The sequence below is a fragment of the Catharus ustulatus genome, chromosome 6 (assembly GCF_009819885.2).
Source record: "Catharus ustulatus isolate bCatUst1 chromosome 6, bCatUst1.pri.v2, whole genome shotgun sequence".
NCBI classification, from domain to species: domain Eukaryota; kingdom Metazoa; phylum Chordata; class Aves; order Passeriformes; family Turdidae; genus Catharus; species Catharus ustulatus.
In genome coordinates, this window is record NC_046226.1 from 50,502,706 (window position 1) to 50,523,095 (window position 20,390).

A 20,390-nucleotide genomic window follows, 5' to 3' on the forward strand; every position below is an offset into this window, starting at 1 on the left:
GGTATAGTAAATTGATAATGACAAAGCCACGGAAATAAATAGAAGTCTACACGTATATTCATTGAAATAAATGTTTGCAATGAAAGATTTCTTTGTCTCCTAGTGAGAAGAGAGTTGTTTGGTTGTGAACATATTACGAGCTTGACTTGAGATTCATCTTTTGCTGCAAATTATGCCTTTCACAGGGAGCTGGGAAGGGCTGTTAGTCCAGTCCTGTGTACTTTTGGTTTTCTTTGTTTCCTTGGGTTAATTCATTAAACTCTGTCTCAGTTTCTTTTGTAAAAGCGAGAGTGCTGAGAGAGTTGCTTAGTAAAGGTGAAGATATTTTGAGATTTCTTGAACATGAGAAGTTGTGCTGATTGCCAAATATTAGACTGCTTCATTACCTTCTATGAAAAAACAACCAGGGTACAGTCTCAGAATAAGAGAACCTCTTTGTAGAAGTGATTTCTTTTGGATATTGATCCTCTGCTGAAGAGATGAGAGGGCTCACCCCAAACCTGCCTCCTTCTAGGGTGGCCCTCTGCTTCTCTGTGAGCTCCAGTTTCTGCCCAGGTGGGGCTTTTCCCTGCCTGAATCAGCTTCCAAAACCTCAATGGCCAAAAATGATACAGGAGGAAAAATCTGAAAGGGTCTTTGCTGTCTCCCTTTTCACCCTTTATTTTTGCCTGCCCAAATGTGTGTCTCCTGATGGGCTGATGGGCACCTGCCCTGGTCCTGTCACCTCAGCCCTGCTCTGCGAGGTGCTAATACCGTGGGGAGGCTGCCAGAGTGGTTGTGTGCTGGGGACTGAAGTGACCTCAAATAATTAGTACCGAGTTTGTGCCTGCTGTGCTGGGGGTCTTACGTATTTGGATGACCCCCATCTCTTTCATGACCTTGCTCCACAGGAGCTGCTGGACTGCAGTGCTTTGCCAAGTAGCAGCCTAAGAATTCATGTTCAAATTAAAACATAAATTATTTTTGTTTCATTAGTTTGTGTTTGATTCCTCCCCAAATTATGATCTGCTGTAAACTCTTATGCCAGTCAGAGAAGTAATTTTTGTTTTTTTTTTTTTTTAAGTGCTTGTCTGTGTAAGTGAAGAGATCTTGTTATTTTGAATCAGTTCAAGAGGAATACACTTTAAAAATACTGAGAGCAATGGATACAGTCTGCTACTATTCCTAATCTACCTTACTATTTTTTGCATTTCCCTGCGATGAGTATTCGGAGGAATATTATTGTGTCATATGATTCCTGCTAATACTGGTAGTCAGTTTTTCACGGAAAACGCAGAAATTCCATACTGCAGAAAGACCCAACATAAATTTTCTATGCCAAGAAAGGTTGTTAGGGATATATCTTTAGATGAACAAATAGGATTGAGTTAACCTCAATACAACTGCTCTGATTTACAGCATCTGAGGATCCAACCCATTCTCAAAAGTCTGTAAGGATTCTGTGTCTGTGTCATAATTCCTAGATTAAAAGATACATTTCAGTTCTATACGTATTTGGGTCAGAACCACAGGCAATGGACTGTCTCGTTTATGGTTTGTGGTAGTGAAGATAGCTGTACCAGCTAAACCTGCCTGCAAATCTGTGCGTCTGTAATGTATGTATCATCCTCTGCATGGCACTGCTTTTGAAATTGTTAACAGAGCTCTCAGCAAATGTCCATGAGAAAATGAAACTGTACAAATCTGGGTTTAGAGGTAATAGTCTGCACATATTATGCACTGTTTGCTTGTCTAGTATAAATTATTACCAATAAACATAAGTGGGAAACGGTAACAAAATATAGCCCTGAGCAAAAAAAAAAAAAAAAAAAGACAGTTTGAGAAGACAAGACTTCCTTACAAAAGCAGATCGTACGTTTTACTCTTAATATATAGGAAAAAATAGGTCAGAGAGGAAAACCACAGTAAGGCACTGTATATTTCAATGGTAAACATACTGTATCACAAGCTATAAAAGAATATCTCAGCATTTTAGCTAAAATCACTTGCAGGGGATCTAACTCTATGTGCAGGGTAATGGTAAAAATATTTAAAATCACTGGCTATTTTAAGTCTGTATTTTAAATCTTTATTTCAGACCTTTGGTCTTTTTACTTTCTAATTGTTTGGAGCCAACTTCCAATCTGAGCTTTTGGTTTGTGTGCTGGCTTGTGTGTTATATATTCTGATAGTTGTTCTTCATTATGTTCTTTGACACATTTAAAATTACTGACACTGGACTTTGAGCACTCAGAAATGTGGAGCAATTCAGAGCCCGGGTACCCTTCACCTTTACCCTTCTGATAGGTTTTGATATGCAGGTTTCCTTCTCCTTGTTAGAGAGCAGATGCTGTATTCTATAACCTCCCATGGAAGCAGGATAGTCAAGGGTCCTCAGTTATTGCAGATTATTTCTTTTTAACAATTTTGTGGTATGTTACAGAACAGAAACCAAAATACAGGGAGAGTTGGTAGTTTGCATTGCAGTTGATGCAGTTTCAGGGTGCTGCATGCAGGGACTGCTGCTGCTTGATCTCTTCAAGCTGAATAGCGGTGTAAGGTTCACCTGTGGCAATTACTTTTTAATGTTCTCTGATTCTTTTTAGTGCCTAGTCCAGATACCTCAGTGAATTCCTTAAAAAATACACAACTTTCTTTGGGAATCTGGCTAATATTAAACAATTTATTTCTTTAACTAAATAACAGTTAAAATATGTGATGTTAAGTATGTAATGCTACGGCTTTGAATAACAATGTCTTATTATTTCAGGCTTTTATTAAAGGCAGTTAAAATTGGTAGCTATTTCACCTGTGGTGCTTGTGAAAGGATAGGAGGTTCAAAGTCTCAAAAAATTGAACTTTAAATTGTTTGTACTTAATAGCAGCTGATTGCCTTAATTAATAGAGGAGAAAATGTTTTATTTTATTTTATTTGAATTCTGAGTGTTGTAATTATTTATCTTTTTTTCTTCATATTTTTGTAGTGAAGGTAATTAAAATAAAAAGAAAACTGTCCCGTGGTATTGCACAGCCCAAACAGTGGAGAGTTTGGGGGAGGAAGAGAGATGTTACCACACTTGTTCTTCGCTACATTGCCCATCAAATAAGGGTATTTCTCAAATATTTCCTGGTTAGATTTAGCTAGGCATGTAATCTTTTTCTGAACAGAATGTCTTTTCAGACCACCCTCTCCTTTCTCCCTGTAGTAGCTGCAGCTCACTGGTAAGTAGGTGGTTCCTGCAGAGGTCTGTAAACATATTTTAGGGTTCCCATTGTGCACACAGGTTATGATCATATTGTGTAGACCTTAGTTCAAAACAAAGCAATATTGTGCACAATACTGCCTTTTAAGAGCCTGTTTGTATGAACAAAGATCAGAACTTCCCAAAGTTGCAGAAAAATGGGCATTGTGTCTAGTTGTTTTATCTGACCAAAATACTTGGGCCTTTAAAATAGTTTTGGGTTTTTGCTACCTTCCTTTCTTCCTCTGTTCCCACTGGTGCTGTGTTGTGTGACTCAGTGCTGTTGCACAAGAGCAACCACCAATAGCCAATGCCTGGGAGCAGACAGGAGTTGGAAAATCCAGATTTTCTGTGTTGCACCTGAGCTCCTGAGACAGGAATTCCTGGTTGGATATGTGGAGCTGCATCTTACCCTATTCTGCAAGTCTAACAGTGTGTTTAAGTGGTCCTTGTAACTGCTTTATCCAAAGGGTTGGGATTATATCTGGCTCTGGTGCAGCTGTACAGCGTGAGAAAAGCTCCTTGACCATTACTCTCATTCTTTAATAGTTCTTCAGAGAAAAGCTGATGTCAAAGACTGGCTTTGCACAGTTTGCTCATTTCTCTTCTAACTTGCCCATAGCTGGTGAAACTTTAAAGAGAATGTGAAGGTGATGTGCATTTGCATAAAGAAATGTACAGGAACTGTGTGTGCGTGTTAGGAGTGAACAGAATATCAACACAGAAAAGATAATCTGTGATATCACCCTACAGTGCAAATTTTTCAAGAAGGGTTTAAGTTTAGTTTCTGTCAACAAGATGAAAATAGTTTTCCATGTATATATCTTACCTAGGACACTCTTTTGTAGTTTATAGAATGCCCAGAGCTACTGCAGATATAAAACAATTTCTAGTTATTAGATCTCTGCATCACCAAAATGCAAATTTCACTCCTGAATATGTAGGCCACTTGCTGAATAACCTCAAGAAATATATGGTGAAAATGCTATTTTTCATGTATTCAGATTACCTCCTTCAAAGGTTTTCCTCAGTTTTTAATATCCTGAAAGTCCCAGTTCTGAGGCAGACTGCAGTTCAAACTTCATTTTCAGTTCTTAGAGTGAAGTCATTTAAATAAACAAATAAAAGTGGCACGTCATGTGTAGCTTGTGCCAAAGTACGCCGTGTGCCAGTTAGAATTATTTTTTATGAAACCTCACATATATGAGTTTATAATAACAACAATGCAGATATGTACGCTCCTCCCTAGCAGCAAGTCTGCTGACCCTTGCAGTCCTTTAAATGTGCACAAGTAAAATCCCAGCACAGTTCTGACCTGTGTTTATTTTTAGTGCTTCATGAATCACCTCCTTTAGCTGTTTTTCCTATTTTAAAAATAAATCTTATTGCTAAATAACAGTAAGATATTTGATAGTGAGAATAAAATCTCTCATCTGAATCTGTTTTTTGTTTCTTATTTTTTTTTGTGTGTGATTAGCCAGATGGAAGTGTTTACCCTTTGGAGAGTTTTAGAGCTGATATTTTTGTTACGTTTTGTTTCTTCCTGGTAATAGTGTTGGCACTTTGCTGATCTCAAGTTGTGTATTATTACAATAGAAGGTGACAATTTGATTGTCTTCAGTTGGAGAAACAAGCAATTTTATATTCACTCAGCTGTCAGGTAACAGTACCTCACAATACTAAGAGCTCCTGGCAATGTGGTTTGGCACCTATATTTAAGTGCTTTGATGCTTGCATAACCTCTACTGAATCAGAAATGTTTTGCCTGCTAGAAATGTTTTTAGAGTTGTAGTGTAAGGTTTTTATTAAGAGGACAAATCTGTGACTGAGCTGTAGAGCCATTGTTTTGTGTTACATGGAGGTACTAATTTGGTGCTTTACTGCAACAGGCTGCAGGTGAGCCTGAAACTGATATTTCATTTCTCTGTCTGCTGAGCTCTCTGGTTCGACTTAGAGCTGAGAACCAAAAATATGGAAAGGAGGGAGTAGGAAATGGGAGGAGGGGAGTCTGGCTGTATTGATATTTCTGTTCCGAAATGCAGAGAGATGGCATGTGACCTTTCACATCTGTAGGATTGAAAATTAACTGTTTAACTCATTACATGGAATCTTAGGCAACTCCTGAAAAATGTACCATAGGAGGGAAACAATACAAGAATACTGCATCTTACCACTCGAGCAATGCTTCTTGTGGAACATTGAAAGGATTCAATAAACCTTTCAGGAACTTATGCCCAGGTCTAAGTGTGATCAGGAAGATCTTTAGTTATTAGAACAACTTCTTAACTGCCTTTGTAAGGGAAAAAAAAAGTATTTTCTTCTTCTGTGTAGAGTCTCAAAGTCTAAACATGCCTAAAAATACTAAGAAAAACTTATTTTAGCATCTTTTATCAAAACCATTTATATAATCATCCAGATAAATAATTAAGTCATTCTGATCCATAAAAATATGCAGATTAATGCTTATTTATAGCAAGCATTGTTTTTAAATTTTATTGTTAAAGATTGCTTTTATTTATATTGTATATTCTCTTACTTGCTGCCTAGAAAAACAAATCCTAATAAGTTGCTGATGGATAAATTCTTGGCACGCTCACTCTTGTTCCCATAATTATTGGTAAAGATAGCTGGAAGTCAGTACTGCCTTTTTTTTTTTTTTTTTTTTTCTTTTTCCAACAGTAAGAAATTGGATATCCAGAGACACATGGCCCAGTCATAGGACTTTAAAGGCAGCCATCACTGAGAAGCTAATACCAACCAATTAAACAGAGGTGGTTACGTGATGTAACATTATCAGGAGAAACAATTCATGAGTCAAAGCATTCCAGGGCATATGAGCTCCAGTCCAAAGAACAGTCTCAAGCTGTTTAAATAAAGTGACAGCAATATTGTCAGCTAAATATAAACTATAGAAAATATTAACTACAGTGACTGAAGATGAGCACATCCCAGGTGCTAAATGACTATTCTTTCACTGCTCTTTTACTGCATTCAATGTGGGTTCATTCACCTTAGGCATTTTCAGTGAAAGCTTCTGGTAGTGAATAAAGAGAATGGAGTATTTAGCCTACTAAAAAGATAGGTTGTAATTTTGGTGTATTTGAGTCCAAACAGACATTTTGGATTTTCACTGAAAAGTCCAGAGGGGCTGATAGGCTGTTTTGCTGCATTCATTTTGATGTTTTCAACAACTAGGTGAACAGACAAGACCCCATTCCCTAACCCTAGTAGCTCACCATGGCTGCATGGCTGGGAAGGTCACTCTAATGGCAGAACATAAAATTACTTTCCAAAAAGTTCCAAAGAGCTGACTTTCCCCCACCTCACATTGATTTTGTTTGTTTGTTTGTTTGTTTTTTCAAATGAGAAGAAACACCATGAAAGTTGTTCCCAACTCTTTGAGCTTTGAGGAAGTCTGAATCTGAAGTCAAACTTTGTGATTTGGATTCGTATCTATTAACAGAAGTGTAATTTGCCTGGATTGGAAAAATAAACGCCAGAATAGCTGAGTGTGTATCTTGGAAGCCGTGGGTGTATTGCTTAGCTTGATGCTTATTTCAGCCAGAGATTTGGGTGCTCAGTTAACATTATAGCTGTCATTTCTTGAATCATATTTGCTTCCACTCCCCCTCCCGCCCTTTTATTTCCAAGGTGGTTCCTGCGATTACCATAAACTCTCTAATCTTGCAATGCTGTTTATGATCTATATGTAACTAATTCATGTAGAATTCCTGCAAAATGAAGCCAAGGAAGAGCTTGAGGGAGTTGAGTTGATTGGCCTGAGGCCTTGCTGTGACTCAGAGCCAGGAACAGAAACAGAGAGATTCTCTCCCATTGCAGCCTTCTCAAACTGTTCGGGCTTTGTGCAGGGGGATTTATGTTGGGGTGTGGGGCCCCAGGAGAACTAAAATCTTTTACTAACTGTTCAATTGTGTTCCTAATTCTCCTTGAAAAGAGAGGGGAGAATTCATAATTTTAGGAAATAGCTGTTTATTCTGAAATGGCATAAAGATTACAGCATTAGCTTTACAGTGAGTTACGTTACTGGGTTCTGCCTACACAACATCGTTTTACAGGGCAGAACTGCAAAATATTTTGGCTGTTGCCAAAGAACATTCATTTTCCTTATGTCTATCTGAATTATAATGCATCTAATGAACCCCAAAGCTAAGGGATGGTTTGTGAGGGAGGGTCCTGTAACCATGTTTAATGTTTTGAGAGGAGTATGCACATTTTAAAACATGGGAAGGGATAAGATGCTGTGGCTGACTTTTTTTATTTTTTTTTTCTCATGAAAATTTTGAAAGAAAGGCTTAAAAGGTTATGAGTACTTCTAAAAATGCTTTCTTTTAATTTATTTAGTTCTGGAGTCACCAAAGCACTTAGACATGTGCTTAACTTTTTGAAACCGAGTAGTCCAATTTGAAATTAGTGGACTACTTGCATACTTACAGTTAATCATGCACTTAAGTACTTTAATCTGGCACTTTGGGGAAAAGGAATGGAGACTGTTCATAAAAGCTCTGTAAGTGAATATATTTCTAATCTAATCTGATTCCAATCTACTGTTGGAGCTGTAGACCTGGGTTATGTCTCTGCTCAGTCACTAAAGCAGGATGAATTAGCCCATCTGAGCACCACGCTACTGTAGTTGGAGAGCTATCAGAAGCAAGCTTGTTTAAAATTAGTTTGGATATCTGAGCATTACAAAGCAGTCATTTATGTGGCTGCAGTGTAGACATGCCTTTAGGTTTATGAATGCTTTGTGAGGGTGGAGCAGAGCAGAAGCGGGAGTCCCTGGCCAACTACAAGTCTGCTTTGTCATATATCTCATTGTTATTGCTCAGTTTATGTGTTTTTGGAACAGTGTCTGGGCCCTTGCATTGTTGTTATCTCTTGTTATGCTTTGTGGCTTGATTCTGAAATGTCTGGCAGCTGAAACTCCAGGTCTTGCCTTAATTTCTACTGTAACATTTAATCATTTGAGCAGTCAACAGGGTTGGAATATTTCTCAGGCTTTGGAAACCTTTCATGTCAGGACTATCAGTTAATTGTTTTGCAAAAGAGGATGCAAGTTTTTTGAAGAATTTGAGATCATAGAAAAACCTTAGACAAAAAGAAAATATTAATATTTGCATTTAGAAAGGTATTACACTGGATGTAGGATAAATGGAAAACCAGTATTTTGTGAGTCTGACTGACAGTCTTTAGGCCAGAGAGAATTTCTTCTCTGGTTTAACATAAAAAAATCAGTTCATATCTATAGCAAATGAAGTTGTTCGGGACTGTGTTTAGCTTTTTTAGGTAAAAAACCCCTTAGCAGTTCAATTTTAGCTTTACTACTTAAGTATTGAGGCTGACTGAAACTGGGGTCTAATTCCTCAGATTTTCTGACCTTTCTGTAAATGATCACATTTTGTTTATGTCTTGAGTTCAAAATGAGGTAGAATTTATTCTAGTGTTGTAAAATATAGATGAAGATTTTTAAAAATTCTTAAACTTGAGTAGGTGATAAAACTTCAGTTAATTAGGGCCTTTTTCAACCTTTTCTCATGCCCATTAGATATATTTTCCACCTTTACTGATTGCTGTGTTCAGCTAATCTGTCAATTTAACCAAAGCAACAATTTCACAATGTAGTTTTCTTTCTGATTGTGTGCTGTGTAATCAATATACTGATATAATGTGAGTGTAATTTCCTCTCTTATTTTATCTCCACTGCACAGTATTATAAATAAACAGCTAAAAAAGAAAAAAGAAAGAAAAGCACCAAACAAATCTGTTGCATCTCCTTTTAAGATTGTACCACTGTAGACACTTGTTCTAGTAAAGTAGAATTGGACCCACTTGATTGCATTTAAATTTTTCATGCTTCAGCAGTTTGTCTGGGAGCACAGTAAAGAAAACCCCCCGAGCGAGGATAGTTTAGAATAATAGAACTTGATTTTGTGTATTATAGCGGCACCATTTGCGCTGCTGTAGTTAGGGTTGTGTCAGCACTTCCATTATAAACCCCTGTTTGCAGGGGTTATAACTAGGGAGATATTTTTTATCAGAAACTTTTTATTTTTTTTTTAAATCATTCCAGTAAGTTTAATTGATAATAGCAGAAAAAAATAAAATAAATTATAATGGAAATTAGTAAATTTCTGATACCTTTTACAAGCCTTATTTATTATGAATATTGATTTTCTTTCCCCCTCTCGGCAGGGATTTTAGCAAATGCATTTTGAATATTTTAAACATAAAATTGGGAAGTTGTTATGGCTTAAAATTTGACTGCTATTCATGCTCGTATTTTAACATTGAAATATTTTAACACAACACGCTGCTCTACGGCTTAATTTTATCATAAACATAAACTACTCAACTGGGCCAGAGTCTTCTCCACTGGAACTGAACGAGACCTTGTCGTTACTGACTGAACTCTGCCTTTTGACCTGATGGAATCATGTGCTCAGAATTCTCCCAAATTGCTGGAGAGCACCCATCTCCAGAGCTTAAATTTGCTCTGCTTTCCTGATTGCAAACCCAGGAATAACTGGCCACCCTCAGAAGCCACGTACAAATGAATTATATAGTATATTCATTAATGATTGTGCTGGGAAAAGAATGTGGAGGGCTTAATCTAGCAGGCCCCTACACATCTGTCCCTTTAAACCCAATGTTTTAAATCTAACAACCAAAGAGTTACCGTTAAATCTAGTTGTTTTAACAAAGCTTTGGAGAAAATAGAAGTGAAACACACCCCTAGAAATTATGCCACGAGAAGAGCAAGTGCCTGGGAGGCCTGTCTGAGCCTGTCCTTCCTTCCAAGGTTCCAAGACTATAGGTGACTGACTAAAGTGCAGCATGGAGGGTGTGTGTCCATAATGCAGCACTGGGGAAAAGTGGTAGGTGGAGTTAGGAAGCGCTTGAACCCTTCCCTTGGTCTGTTCTCTTACTCCAGTACAGGAAAAAAAGTTGCTGGGCATGGCTTGAGATTATTAGCCAATGGGACTTTTCATAATTTTATTTTTAGTGTTAATGAAGTCCCTTTTCTCTATGTAATCAGCTTAACAGCACTTGAATAGACATTTTTATTGAATTGTGTTTAAAACATCATGAATAAGAGGAAAGTATATTAGTGTGCATGTCAAGGAAAAAAGCTTCCCCTGTAGTGCATTACCAGTAGACAGCTTTGCTGAATGGTCACTTGAGGAAACACCAAAAGCCTGTTTATGAAATAGAGGTGAAGCCTTTCTAGACTAATTATATTCAGCATGTAATTTCTAAACTTCAGTCTGAATTTTGATTTTCAATTAACATTCCCAATTTGAAGATAATTTTCTATTTAATGTAATTGCAGGAAATAATTTATTGACTGATTAAGACTGAGGGCCCAGCCTTCCTTAAGAAAACAGTCCCTAACAAACCAGCCTTTAAAACCAACTCGTAGCTTTGGACAGATTCAGCCTATTTTTGCAGCTGCAGAGTTGTGTTTAATTAGGATTGTGCAGTATTATTCATTGGTGCAGTTTGTAGTTGAAATTATTCTTAAGAGACATTTTCATTTCTAGTTTTGTGTCATGATTAATTTATGGTGAAGAAACAGCCATAGCTCTAGCTTGACGCAGAAGCTCGTTCAGTATGAAACAGGAATAAAATCTGTTGAGAAGGTGAAAGAAAGGAAAAAAACCTTTATTGTGACTTTCAGTTTTCGTGTTGGGTTTTCAAATTACGCAAAGCATGACTTATATTTTCATGTGAGTGATTGCATTAACGTGACTACTTTAATGAGAAAAGGGAAAGCAACTCTTTTATTTTATCTTGGATCATGGCAATTATGAGCCAGAACCTTTTGAAGTACACACGATAATGCCGGTTGCTGAACTCTTGGCATGTTCTCTGTAGCATCAACACAAATTCTTTAGCATAGGAAGAATGCAATGCACGGTTTAAATTCCTCAGTTCTGCTTATTGGCAACACTCATGTTAGACTCCCACTTACACTTAGGCTTCCCTAAAGAAAACACGAACCTTTTTTTCCCCACCAGTATCGAGTTTAGGAGGCAGGATTATCTCTATTTACAGAATAGTTATTCTAAATAGGTATCAGTGTTTTAATATGTTTCAGAGCACTTCAAAGCTTGTAATACTTTCATATTGAACTGTACATAATTAGATTAGTTGATCCTATATTAATTTTTTTTTCACTGTAGGATACTAAATCTGAACTCCCTCATTAATTGTGAGAAATTTAGCATTAGCTGTTAAATCCTATGTGAAACACAGGCTGCTACATAAAAACTACTGTTTAAATTGGAATTAACTTAATTATTTTTCTTTGCACTTGATATTTCCTTCACTGTAATATTCATGAAAGCATGTGACAGATTTGTAAATTTAACTGTTAGTCTCAGATTTCCAGACCCTTTAATCAGTATTTATTTGTCTGTAGAAACAGTACTAGCAAGTTAATGATTTGCTAATTTGAAAAATGCTCGTGTGGTTTCCTATGTTAACTGATTTGTGCATTTTTAAAGAAATGGTATGAAATCAATTATTGTTAAAAAGCAATTAAGGTGAAGATCTTATTCCTTAGTTTCTCAGCAATTTCTGTGTCAAGGATATTCTAAAGTTACTAAGACCTGGGAAAATAACTAATATATTTTAGCTGTCCCTTTTCAGGTTTATTAACGATTGTTTTAACAGTTGCAGTTAATCTTACTAGAAATTTTAAATGACAGTGTTTTCAGATTTTGAGTTGAAGTCAGTAATATTTTCATCTAAGTGCAGAAACTGTGGTGAAAGCTGTGTTTGCATATGAGATGGTAGTAAGAAGCCATTATTAGGAAAAGGCATTTAACATAAATCAATGCATTTATTCATTGCACTTTTAAGTAATTTAAAGTATTTTGTTGAGCTATATACTTCATGCCTAATATGAAAGGAAACATAATTTTTTTAGGTTTTTAGTTTGAACTGTAAAATATTACTAAGGTATTATCCATCCATTTAATAAACTTTAGGTCACCTGAGCTCCTCAAAACGCTTTCTAAAAGGTAAAACTGGGCAAAATTTTAAGCAGTTTAAAAGCACTACAGCTTTAAACAAACAGCAAAAGAACTCGTTTAGCAGAGTTTGAAATGGATTTAGAATTTATTCTCATATATGTAAAAGGCATCAGGTCTTCAGCTTGCAAGGGATGAGGTCAGGTAAGCATGTTGAACTCTCCTTTAAATGTTTGCTTGTGAGCTTCAGGTTGCTCATGGCAGTAAGAGTTTAAAGAACTGAACTCATACAAAATCAGCATGAAAGCATCGATAAAATCACTATGCTCTTATGGCTGGAGAAAAGTATATTGTTTGACAAGTCGTAATGAATAGAATGATGTCATATAGCTTAACCCTGACCTTGTCTTGGCATCAAGGAATACTTTCAGTGTTTTGGATCCACATCCCCAATCCTTGTGCCTTTTAGAGCACTTCTGTTGACTACACGTGATTAATTTGTTACTGTTCTAGGCAGGTGTGATGCTCTTAGAGAACAGTTTTGAGCTTGATTTTTTTTTTCTTTTTTTTTTTTTTTTGTCACTGAGCACCAATGTTTTCTTTTTGTCTCCTCCTCTTGTTTCGTAGAAGAATGTCTTCCAAGCAGGCTACCTCTCCATTTGCATGTGCAGCTGATGGAGAGGAAACAATGACCCAGGACTTAGCATCACGAGACAAGGAAGAGGGCAACAGTGATCAGCACGCGGCCTCTCATCTGCCTCTACACAATGTAATGCACAACAAACCTCACTCCGAGGAGCTGCCCACCCTGGTCACCACCATCCAGCAGGATCCCGAGTGGGATGGAGTAATCTCAACCCAACACAGAATGGTGAGTTTTGCCATCCTCACAGGGGCTTTCCAAATTTAGAGTTGTTTGAGATTGCTCACTCCTGTTTGGAAAGACGTGCTCAGGTGTAAAGCTTTTTAAATGTTAAAGCGTCGGCAGTAGCTCAACATCATATCGTGCAATTGTAAATTACAATTGTATAATTTACTTAAGTATACAGGTCTGTGTGAATGAGGTCATTTGATGAGTTCACCTTCTGAAAGGAAATGCAGCTATTTATCACGTTTTCATTCATACCTTGATTTATGTCATAACCTTTCTAGCTCATATATTCAAGCATTAATTTCTGACAGGAGGATGTAGCTCACAACTGTTTGTCATCTGCAAAGTGTTGTGTTGAAGGAAGAAACTTTAATGTATTTATTTTTACTCGTCTCTCAGAAACAGGACCTGCCAAATCTAGAATATTATATCTTTACACAGCAACAAAGAAGCTGGCATTTTAGGTGACACAAACATCCTACTGTACCTATAGGAAATCACAATTTTGTGGAGGGAAAAGGTGTTTATAAGTAGCAAGATCATCACTTAGTATATAGATGATGTTGGAAATGATCAGAATTATTATCCCTATTCTCTTCAGTAGCCTAGATGTAATTATTTAGTGGCTGTAGCTCTGTCTCTGAATCCCCAAAGCTCTGCAATAAATGGATAGGCTGAATGGGCAGAGCATCTTAGTAAATTTATTTTCCTTGCGTGTGTTCCTCAGAAACAGAATTAAGGTATGTGGAGCAGCCAGGTGTTCTGTAAATTTAGAACATTATAATTCCAGACTCTCTGGAACGTGACTTTCAAAAACCTTAATTTCAGACAGCTTAAAAAGAATAACCTGCCTTTTCAAAAAATTTCTTCTCTATTTCTTTTAAATATCTATAAGCAGATTTTTTCAGCAAATATTTTTTTTCCCAGTAAACATAATCAGATTTCAATAATGTTAAGCACAATTGCAGAATTTTTTTAGCACCACTAACAATAATGGAGTCATTTCAAATTTGTCTAGATGTCATAATTCAAATGCATTAATCAAGAGAGATACCAGAGTTCTTTGTGCATATTATGATGTCTGGAGTCAGTGCAATAATAGCACTACAATAAGATTTATTTTGTTAATATAGAGTTGAGGATTTTTTTTTCTAAAAATCCAATTGATTCAAAAGATCGAACCAAACCAGAATAATGCCATTTAATCTGTAATGCACAATTTAACCCAGTGCAGAACTTTCTGTCAGGCCTAAAATATTCCTAGGTGTTTAGGTGACTGTCATTAAGAAGTCAAAATATCCACTGCAAAATCTCTTTAAAGAAAAATGATTATAGCTTAGTAATTTGGAAAGGTAGGTTGTAAGTTGTGTATGTGGCTTATATTCAGAATTTTGGACAGAGAGTCGCTCTTTTGCCCAAGTTATGCAATAAGCACATTAGAATAATTTAAACTTCTGTGTTAGCAGGAGGACAAGCTGCATGTGGACTAGAAAGGGCTGATCCAGTTTGTTGATGGAAAAAGTTAATCTGTGAATTCATCAGCTACTTCTCCATTCATTCATAGAGGCAGGTGCACTCTTGGAATTTTGATATTAGGACACCAGTACCATCGACAAAATTACTCCATGTCCTAGAGAGAATGGAACTGCTGGATTCCAGCATTCCCTCCATGCATTTTTTTTGTTTTGTTTTTGGTTCAGCCTGTTCCTTGGACCTTGGAGTGAGCTGAAGTGGCTGGCCCTTGTGCAGTGTGATCAGTTGTGCTTGTATTGCTCTGAAGGGCTTTGCAGTCCCAGGGACAGAGAGCAATCTCTGCTTCCTTTCCTAATGCTGTCCTATCATGTCAACACCCGCTGTAGCTCTGGACAGGCACGAATCAGTGCTCAACCTATCATGTTTCAGAACAGGTGCATAAACTTTGCTTGAGGGACTTAGCACTCTGCTTTTCCTATCTCCTTTTTCCAGTAAATAGTCCATTATATATGTAGATGAATGTCCTGAAAATCATTAGCAGTTTCCACAAGTCCCTAGGCTTAAATCTGGTGGTGGATATATGTCAACCTTATTTCAGAACCTCTCAGCTAAACTAAAAGGATTTTTTTTTTTTCCCAGCTTGGAGCTGGGTATAATTTACAAGGTTTGGCTACCAGTGAAGACTGAAATTCTAAGACGTGTTTTTTGGTTGCAATTAAAAGAGCTCTAAAACGTACAGAGCAAGGTGCAAGTGTATTCACAGTTAGGTGACTTAGATGGTTTGTGAGATCACAACAGTGAAGTGGGGAATTTTTTTTTTCTGCTTGAGGGACTGTCATTTAGTACCTTGTTTGATTTCTAATGATTTTTTTTCTCACTTAAATATGTTCTCTATGAGCAAATATTTTTACATTTAGTCCTCAATTCATTGCAGAAAGTTTCTCTGAAGTATCCCAGTCAAGCAGGCATTTATATTGCTAAGAAAGAATTTAGAGGGGCCTGCAACTATCCTGATGAAAACATGTTCATACTCCTTAGAGGGAGGATAGATATTTCTTTCCAGAAAGACAGATTCCAGAAGGTGGGTTGGGCAATTTTGAGATAGGTGCTGTGGCTGTGGCCACTTTTTTACTTAATAAACCCAAATTCCCAGAAGGTAAGCACTTTCTGACCTTTCCCAGACGGATCCTTTAGAAGCAGATTTGAAGAAGCACCTGTTCATAGCATTTACTTTGAAAGTAAAGACAGTAGTGCTGTCATTAAAATGCATCAATAATGTGTGTTGTCTGGTTAAAAGATAGTAAATTCAAAGAATGCTGTGTCGACATATGGGGAGGAAAAATTTCTCTTTTATCTGGTATCTAATTAAGGGCACAATCCTGCATCCTTTCTGTCCTTAAAACTACTAAGGAGTTCACTGGAATTTGAAAGAGCACACAGTATGCATCATAATTTGCTACAAGGGCTGTACAGATCTCAAGTTTAGAAAAGATACCGTAGGAGGGCAATTTTAGTGGAAAAAATTGCGTTTTTACCCAACATTTATGGTACGCAGCACTTTCTGTAATGTAAGATACCTTTAAACTTTGTTCATTATCAGAAAAAAACCACACTGGCTAGAAATGTTTTCAAACTTTCACTCCCTTTTGATATCAGGCATTGCTTTCCACTGAGTCCTTTGTGTATTCTGAATGTCTGGAAGCCAAAATATTTTGTTTTAACTCCCACTCTATAGTATTTCCCAGCTGTGTACTTATATGGTGTAATAAAAGGATTTAACAAATGGGAAATAGCAGCTGCATTTGGAAATTCCCTTTGTGCTCCCTTTTCATTTGACAGATTCAGCAATGTGTAACAACTGTAACGTCAGACCTGTAATGACTTATACTGCCAGTATCATTTCACCAGCCAATTTTGATGTTACAGTGGGGGGAAGATAAAGCAACCCAAAGATTTCTGTAAATTCATATCACTGAGCTGAAAAGATTATACTTACGTCTCTAACAGTGAGTTGGTATGAAAATACCTGGATGTATGGGTATTTACTGCTGATTGTAGCCCTACTAGAAAATAAAATCTATTTCAGGCTAAAGCCATATCTATTTGTTGTGGTAAGCTGTAGGGAAGAGGGCAAAGTGGTACTAAGATAATGGTGGAAGTGTTGTGCCTTGTCCAGTGAAACAGTGAGAAGCAGGCAAGAAAATAGTCAAATTTTTAGCTTGCATCCAAGATCTGTCTCTGTTAAGGAAACAGAGAGGATGAGTGGGAAAGGCCAAAAATACTTAATTTTGCTAAATTTAATAGTAATTGAATTGTTGTGTCTCAACAATATATTTATTGGCCAGTATGTAAAGACATGGAAAATATTAATATATGTTGTTCACTGGGGAACCAGGAATGACCCTCATTTTCACACAGTCCCACATAGCCTATGAGGTAAATTACAAAGATTTTTGAAATTTTTGCTCTCAAGTATCAGGAGAAAGCAGGGCCAACAAGAAAACGCAAATTTAGGTGGAGAAATGACTTTACCTTCTTTGAGGAATGGGGTGGTGTATTCCCATACTATAAAAGCTGGACTTGGGACTCATGAGAAATAAATTTTAGCAACTTTAATCTAAAGACTTCTGGACCCTTTCTCCAAAATGCACAATTTCTCATCTGTTCCCAACAACAAATAGCCCACAGAGAGGTAAGTTCTCTTCCCACCCCAATCCTTGTATAACAAGCAGGGACTGTGATGAACTCACGGGCACTGTGGCCATCACTTGTAGGTGACCATGTGTCACTGGGATGGTCACTGCACCCTTTTCTTTTCCCACTGCTGTTCCCCCCTGCTCCCAACCCCAGTTAGCAGTGTGTTAGTGAGACAGGGTGTGCAGGCACTGAATGAGGGCAGGCAGATCCTTTTTTGCTCTGCTGTTATTTGGATGTGAGGGACTCTCACAGGGAGCCCCTGCAGCAAATCCAGGCTAAACGAGGAGTGTTATTTCCCTGGGACTGAGGGAAACCCAACACAGAGACACACACAAACAAAATTAATTGTCTCCAGTTATGTGCTGTGTTTCCCTATACATTTTGTAACATCATTCAGGGACCCCTTGGATGTAGAAACTAATTGTATCTTGTAGGATTTTTATCTCAAATGGCAGCACTGACATATATTTCATAATTACGTCAAGACTCTATCTTTTGTTGACTTCTTGCCAAGGCTTCCCACCTTTCCACTGTGGCTGCGTGTACATCTCAGCAATACTGAGAGCAGATTTATATGTGCAGCAGAGAAATTGAAGATCTCTTCATACCACGTGTATTTGTTCCTTTTAAAATAATTTTAAATCGCCGAGTATCAAATTTTACTTTATATAGCTTTAGCAAAGCTACTGTCATCAGAAAGACAGAATTAGGTGATATCCTAAAGGTCTGAATATTTTGGTGCTTCTGTCTCTACATAAAACAGGCACAATCCTGTTGCTCCCCCCCACCTCCTGCTCCATGTTATTAACTTCTCGTGCTGAAGGTTCTTCCCTTTAAGGAAAATAAACTCAGGTATTTAGGGAAGATCATTGAAAAACGTTTACACATGCTAAACACTGTGAATTTGTTGTTATATAAATTCATGGCTTCAAATTCTAGAAAGTTATAGATACAATTACATGTTTTGAAATTTTATTTTTGTTTCCTTTATGGGCTGAGTATGAACATATGAAATGCATCAAACATAAATGCCCTAAACTCTGGCAATTCTGTTTCTGCTAAATTGCTCATGCAGCTGTTATTTACATGTACAAATCTGAGTTTTGTGATCATTGAAAGCAATTCTGCTCTGCTTGTGATATTATTTGTGCATGCCAGGTAGTGCATTAGAATTTGTATCTAACTAAAGAGATAAATACCTGCATATAGAATTGCATGGGTATGAAGTTTTGGCTAAAATTAAGGGGTATGAAAAAGCTGAGGATACGGTATTTTATACTTCGTAAAATAAACATCTATGAAAAATATATTGCAGAAAAGATAAAATTAATTTTTTTCAAGCATGTTGTTTTGTTTCAGAAGGCATTCAGGTATGCTTAAATTGACTTTATTAGAACTACCAACAACTATAATGCTAAGGACATGTCTAAAGGTTTGAAATATCAAGGACTTAGTTTTACTAGCTTTAACATAAAAAGATGTTAACATTTCATATTAAAAACAATAAAACAGTTCCCTAGAAGTGTGCAGGATAATGTGTTTAATGGAGGTGATGAAATACAAAATTGAACTTTATTTGAAGAAGAATCAAATAATTGTTGGAATGCTTATTATATTTGTTTTATTTTCATTTTGACATTGTGTAATTTTTCTTTTCCAAATGCATGGTCTATTTTAAACCTTTCCCTGTATTCTAGAGTGAACTGTGTCTAAACAGAATTAATCATCACCTGAGTTCTTAGCAAAAGGCTTGTGGTTTATGTTCATCTAAATCTGTAGTAATTTTATTCCTTTCTCCTATTTTAACATTTCCTACTTTTATGAAGCAATTTCTGAAAACTTTTTAATTCACTTCTGTATATTGACATGAATTTTTTCAAAAGTAGAAGCATTAACACGTTCTAAATTGTTAATTTTTTTTTTCCTTGGGCAAGAAGGAATCAGGTATGCATGCTGATTAACACACTCCAGTCATTAACATGTGATTATGTGGGCTGCATATTGAGCACCTGCCAAAAGATAAAATCCAGCACTTTACTACATCTGTGCAAGGACTTTTTGCATTTCTTTTGTACTTTGACAGCTCAAGAAAAGACAGACTTTGGTATCTTTGTTCAGCATAATAAAACTGTGTACATAAAATATCTTCATGGAGGCAGGAAAGATACTACATATATTTATTTTAATCTTTGAGGCCATGAAAAACCCAGGGACTGAGACTTACACAGCACCAAGTGTAATATGAATCTCTTAATGTACTGTATCACTGACATTCATATACAGTTTACAACATTCCTGCATGTTTATAAGGATTATCTGTTCTGGGATTCAGCCAATGTTATTGTAATTCACAGCAATTTTATGTGATACCTTTATGTCTCATAAATTTCTTGTTTTTATTTCAATCTTCCAAATGTTTCATCAGTGTTTACCTTAAAGAAATACAAGTACTCTATGCAGCAGTCTGGTTTCCTGCATGCATTCCTCTGCAAATGCTAAAAGGGGGACATAAAGCATGTAATACATGTCATGTAACTGTATACAGAGGAGGGTTTTCATCTGCATTTGATATTGCTAAAAACATAAAGACAAATTCAATTTTATATTTATAATAGACCTATTTATAAGTTGGACAATTAAGATGACCTAACAGGAGGAAGTTGGATATATACAAAGTGGTCTGGAATATCCAAGCCACAAAATCCTTGTTTTATTTGGCAGCTTCTGACAAGCATGCATCACAAAATATGTGTCTTTATTTACTCAAGAGGTAAACAGTGCTGATCAGCTGGGACTGATCACAATGCTTCTTCAGTTTCAGTTTAGATGAAAATGTAAGTCTAAATAATCATTTTGTAAATGGCTGTCCATTACTTTTTCCTTAATAAGAGCATTTAACCAAAGTGCAGGGCATAAAGTCTCAATATTATTGTGATTTATTACCAAACATAAACACTGGGAGTTAGGACATATGGTATTTGGATAATTAAGGAAATCCTTAGCATCTAACTCTTACAAAAGCACAAGAGCTTATCAATATCATTTGTGGGTGAGTTGATTGCCATATAGAAGTGATTTGTCATTATGTTTCCAAATTTTGAGGTGATTTTCTATTGTGGAGTGGAGCAAAGTGCC

General features: G+C 36.6%; 1 protein-coding gene across 8 annotated transcripts in view; it reads left to right on the forward strand.

Annotated features, from left to right (window-relative positions):
* SOX6 (SRY-box transcription factor 6) overlaps window positions 1-20,390 on the forward strand; it is a 370,558-nt gene that overhangs the window by 128,393 nt on the left and 221,775 nt on the right. For all 8 annotated transcript variants that reach the window (XM_033062597.1, XM_033062598.1, XM_033062599.1 and 5 more), the window contains one exon: window positions 12,842-13,085. In XM_033062597.1, coding sequence (XP_032918488.1) covers window positions 12,846-13,085 — 240 coding nt within the window. In that variant the 5' untranslated portion in view covers window positions 12,842-12,845. The remainder of the gene's footprint in view (window positions 1-12,841; window positions 13,086-20,390) is intronic.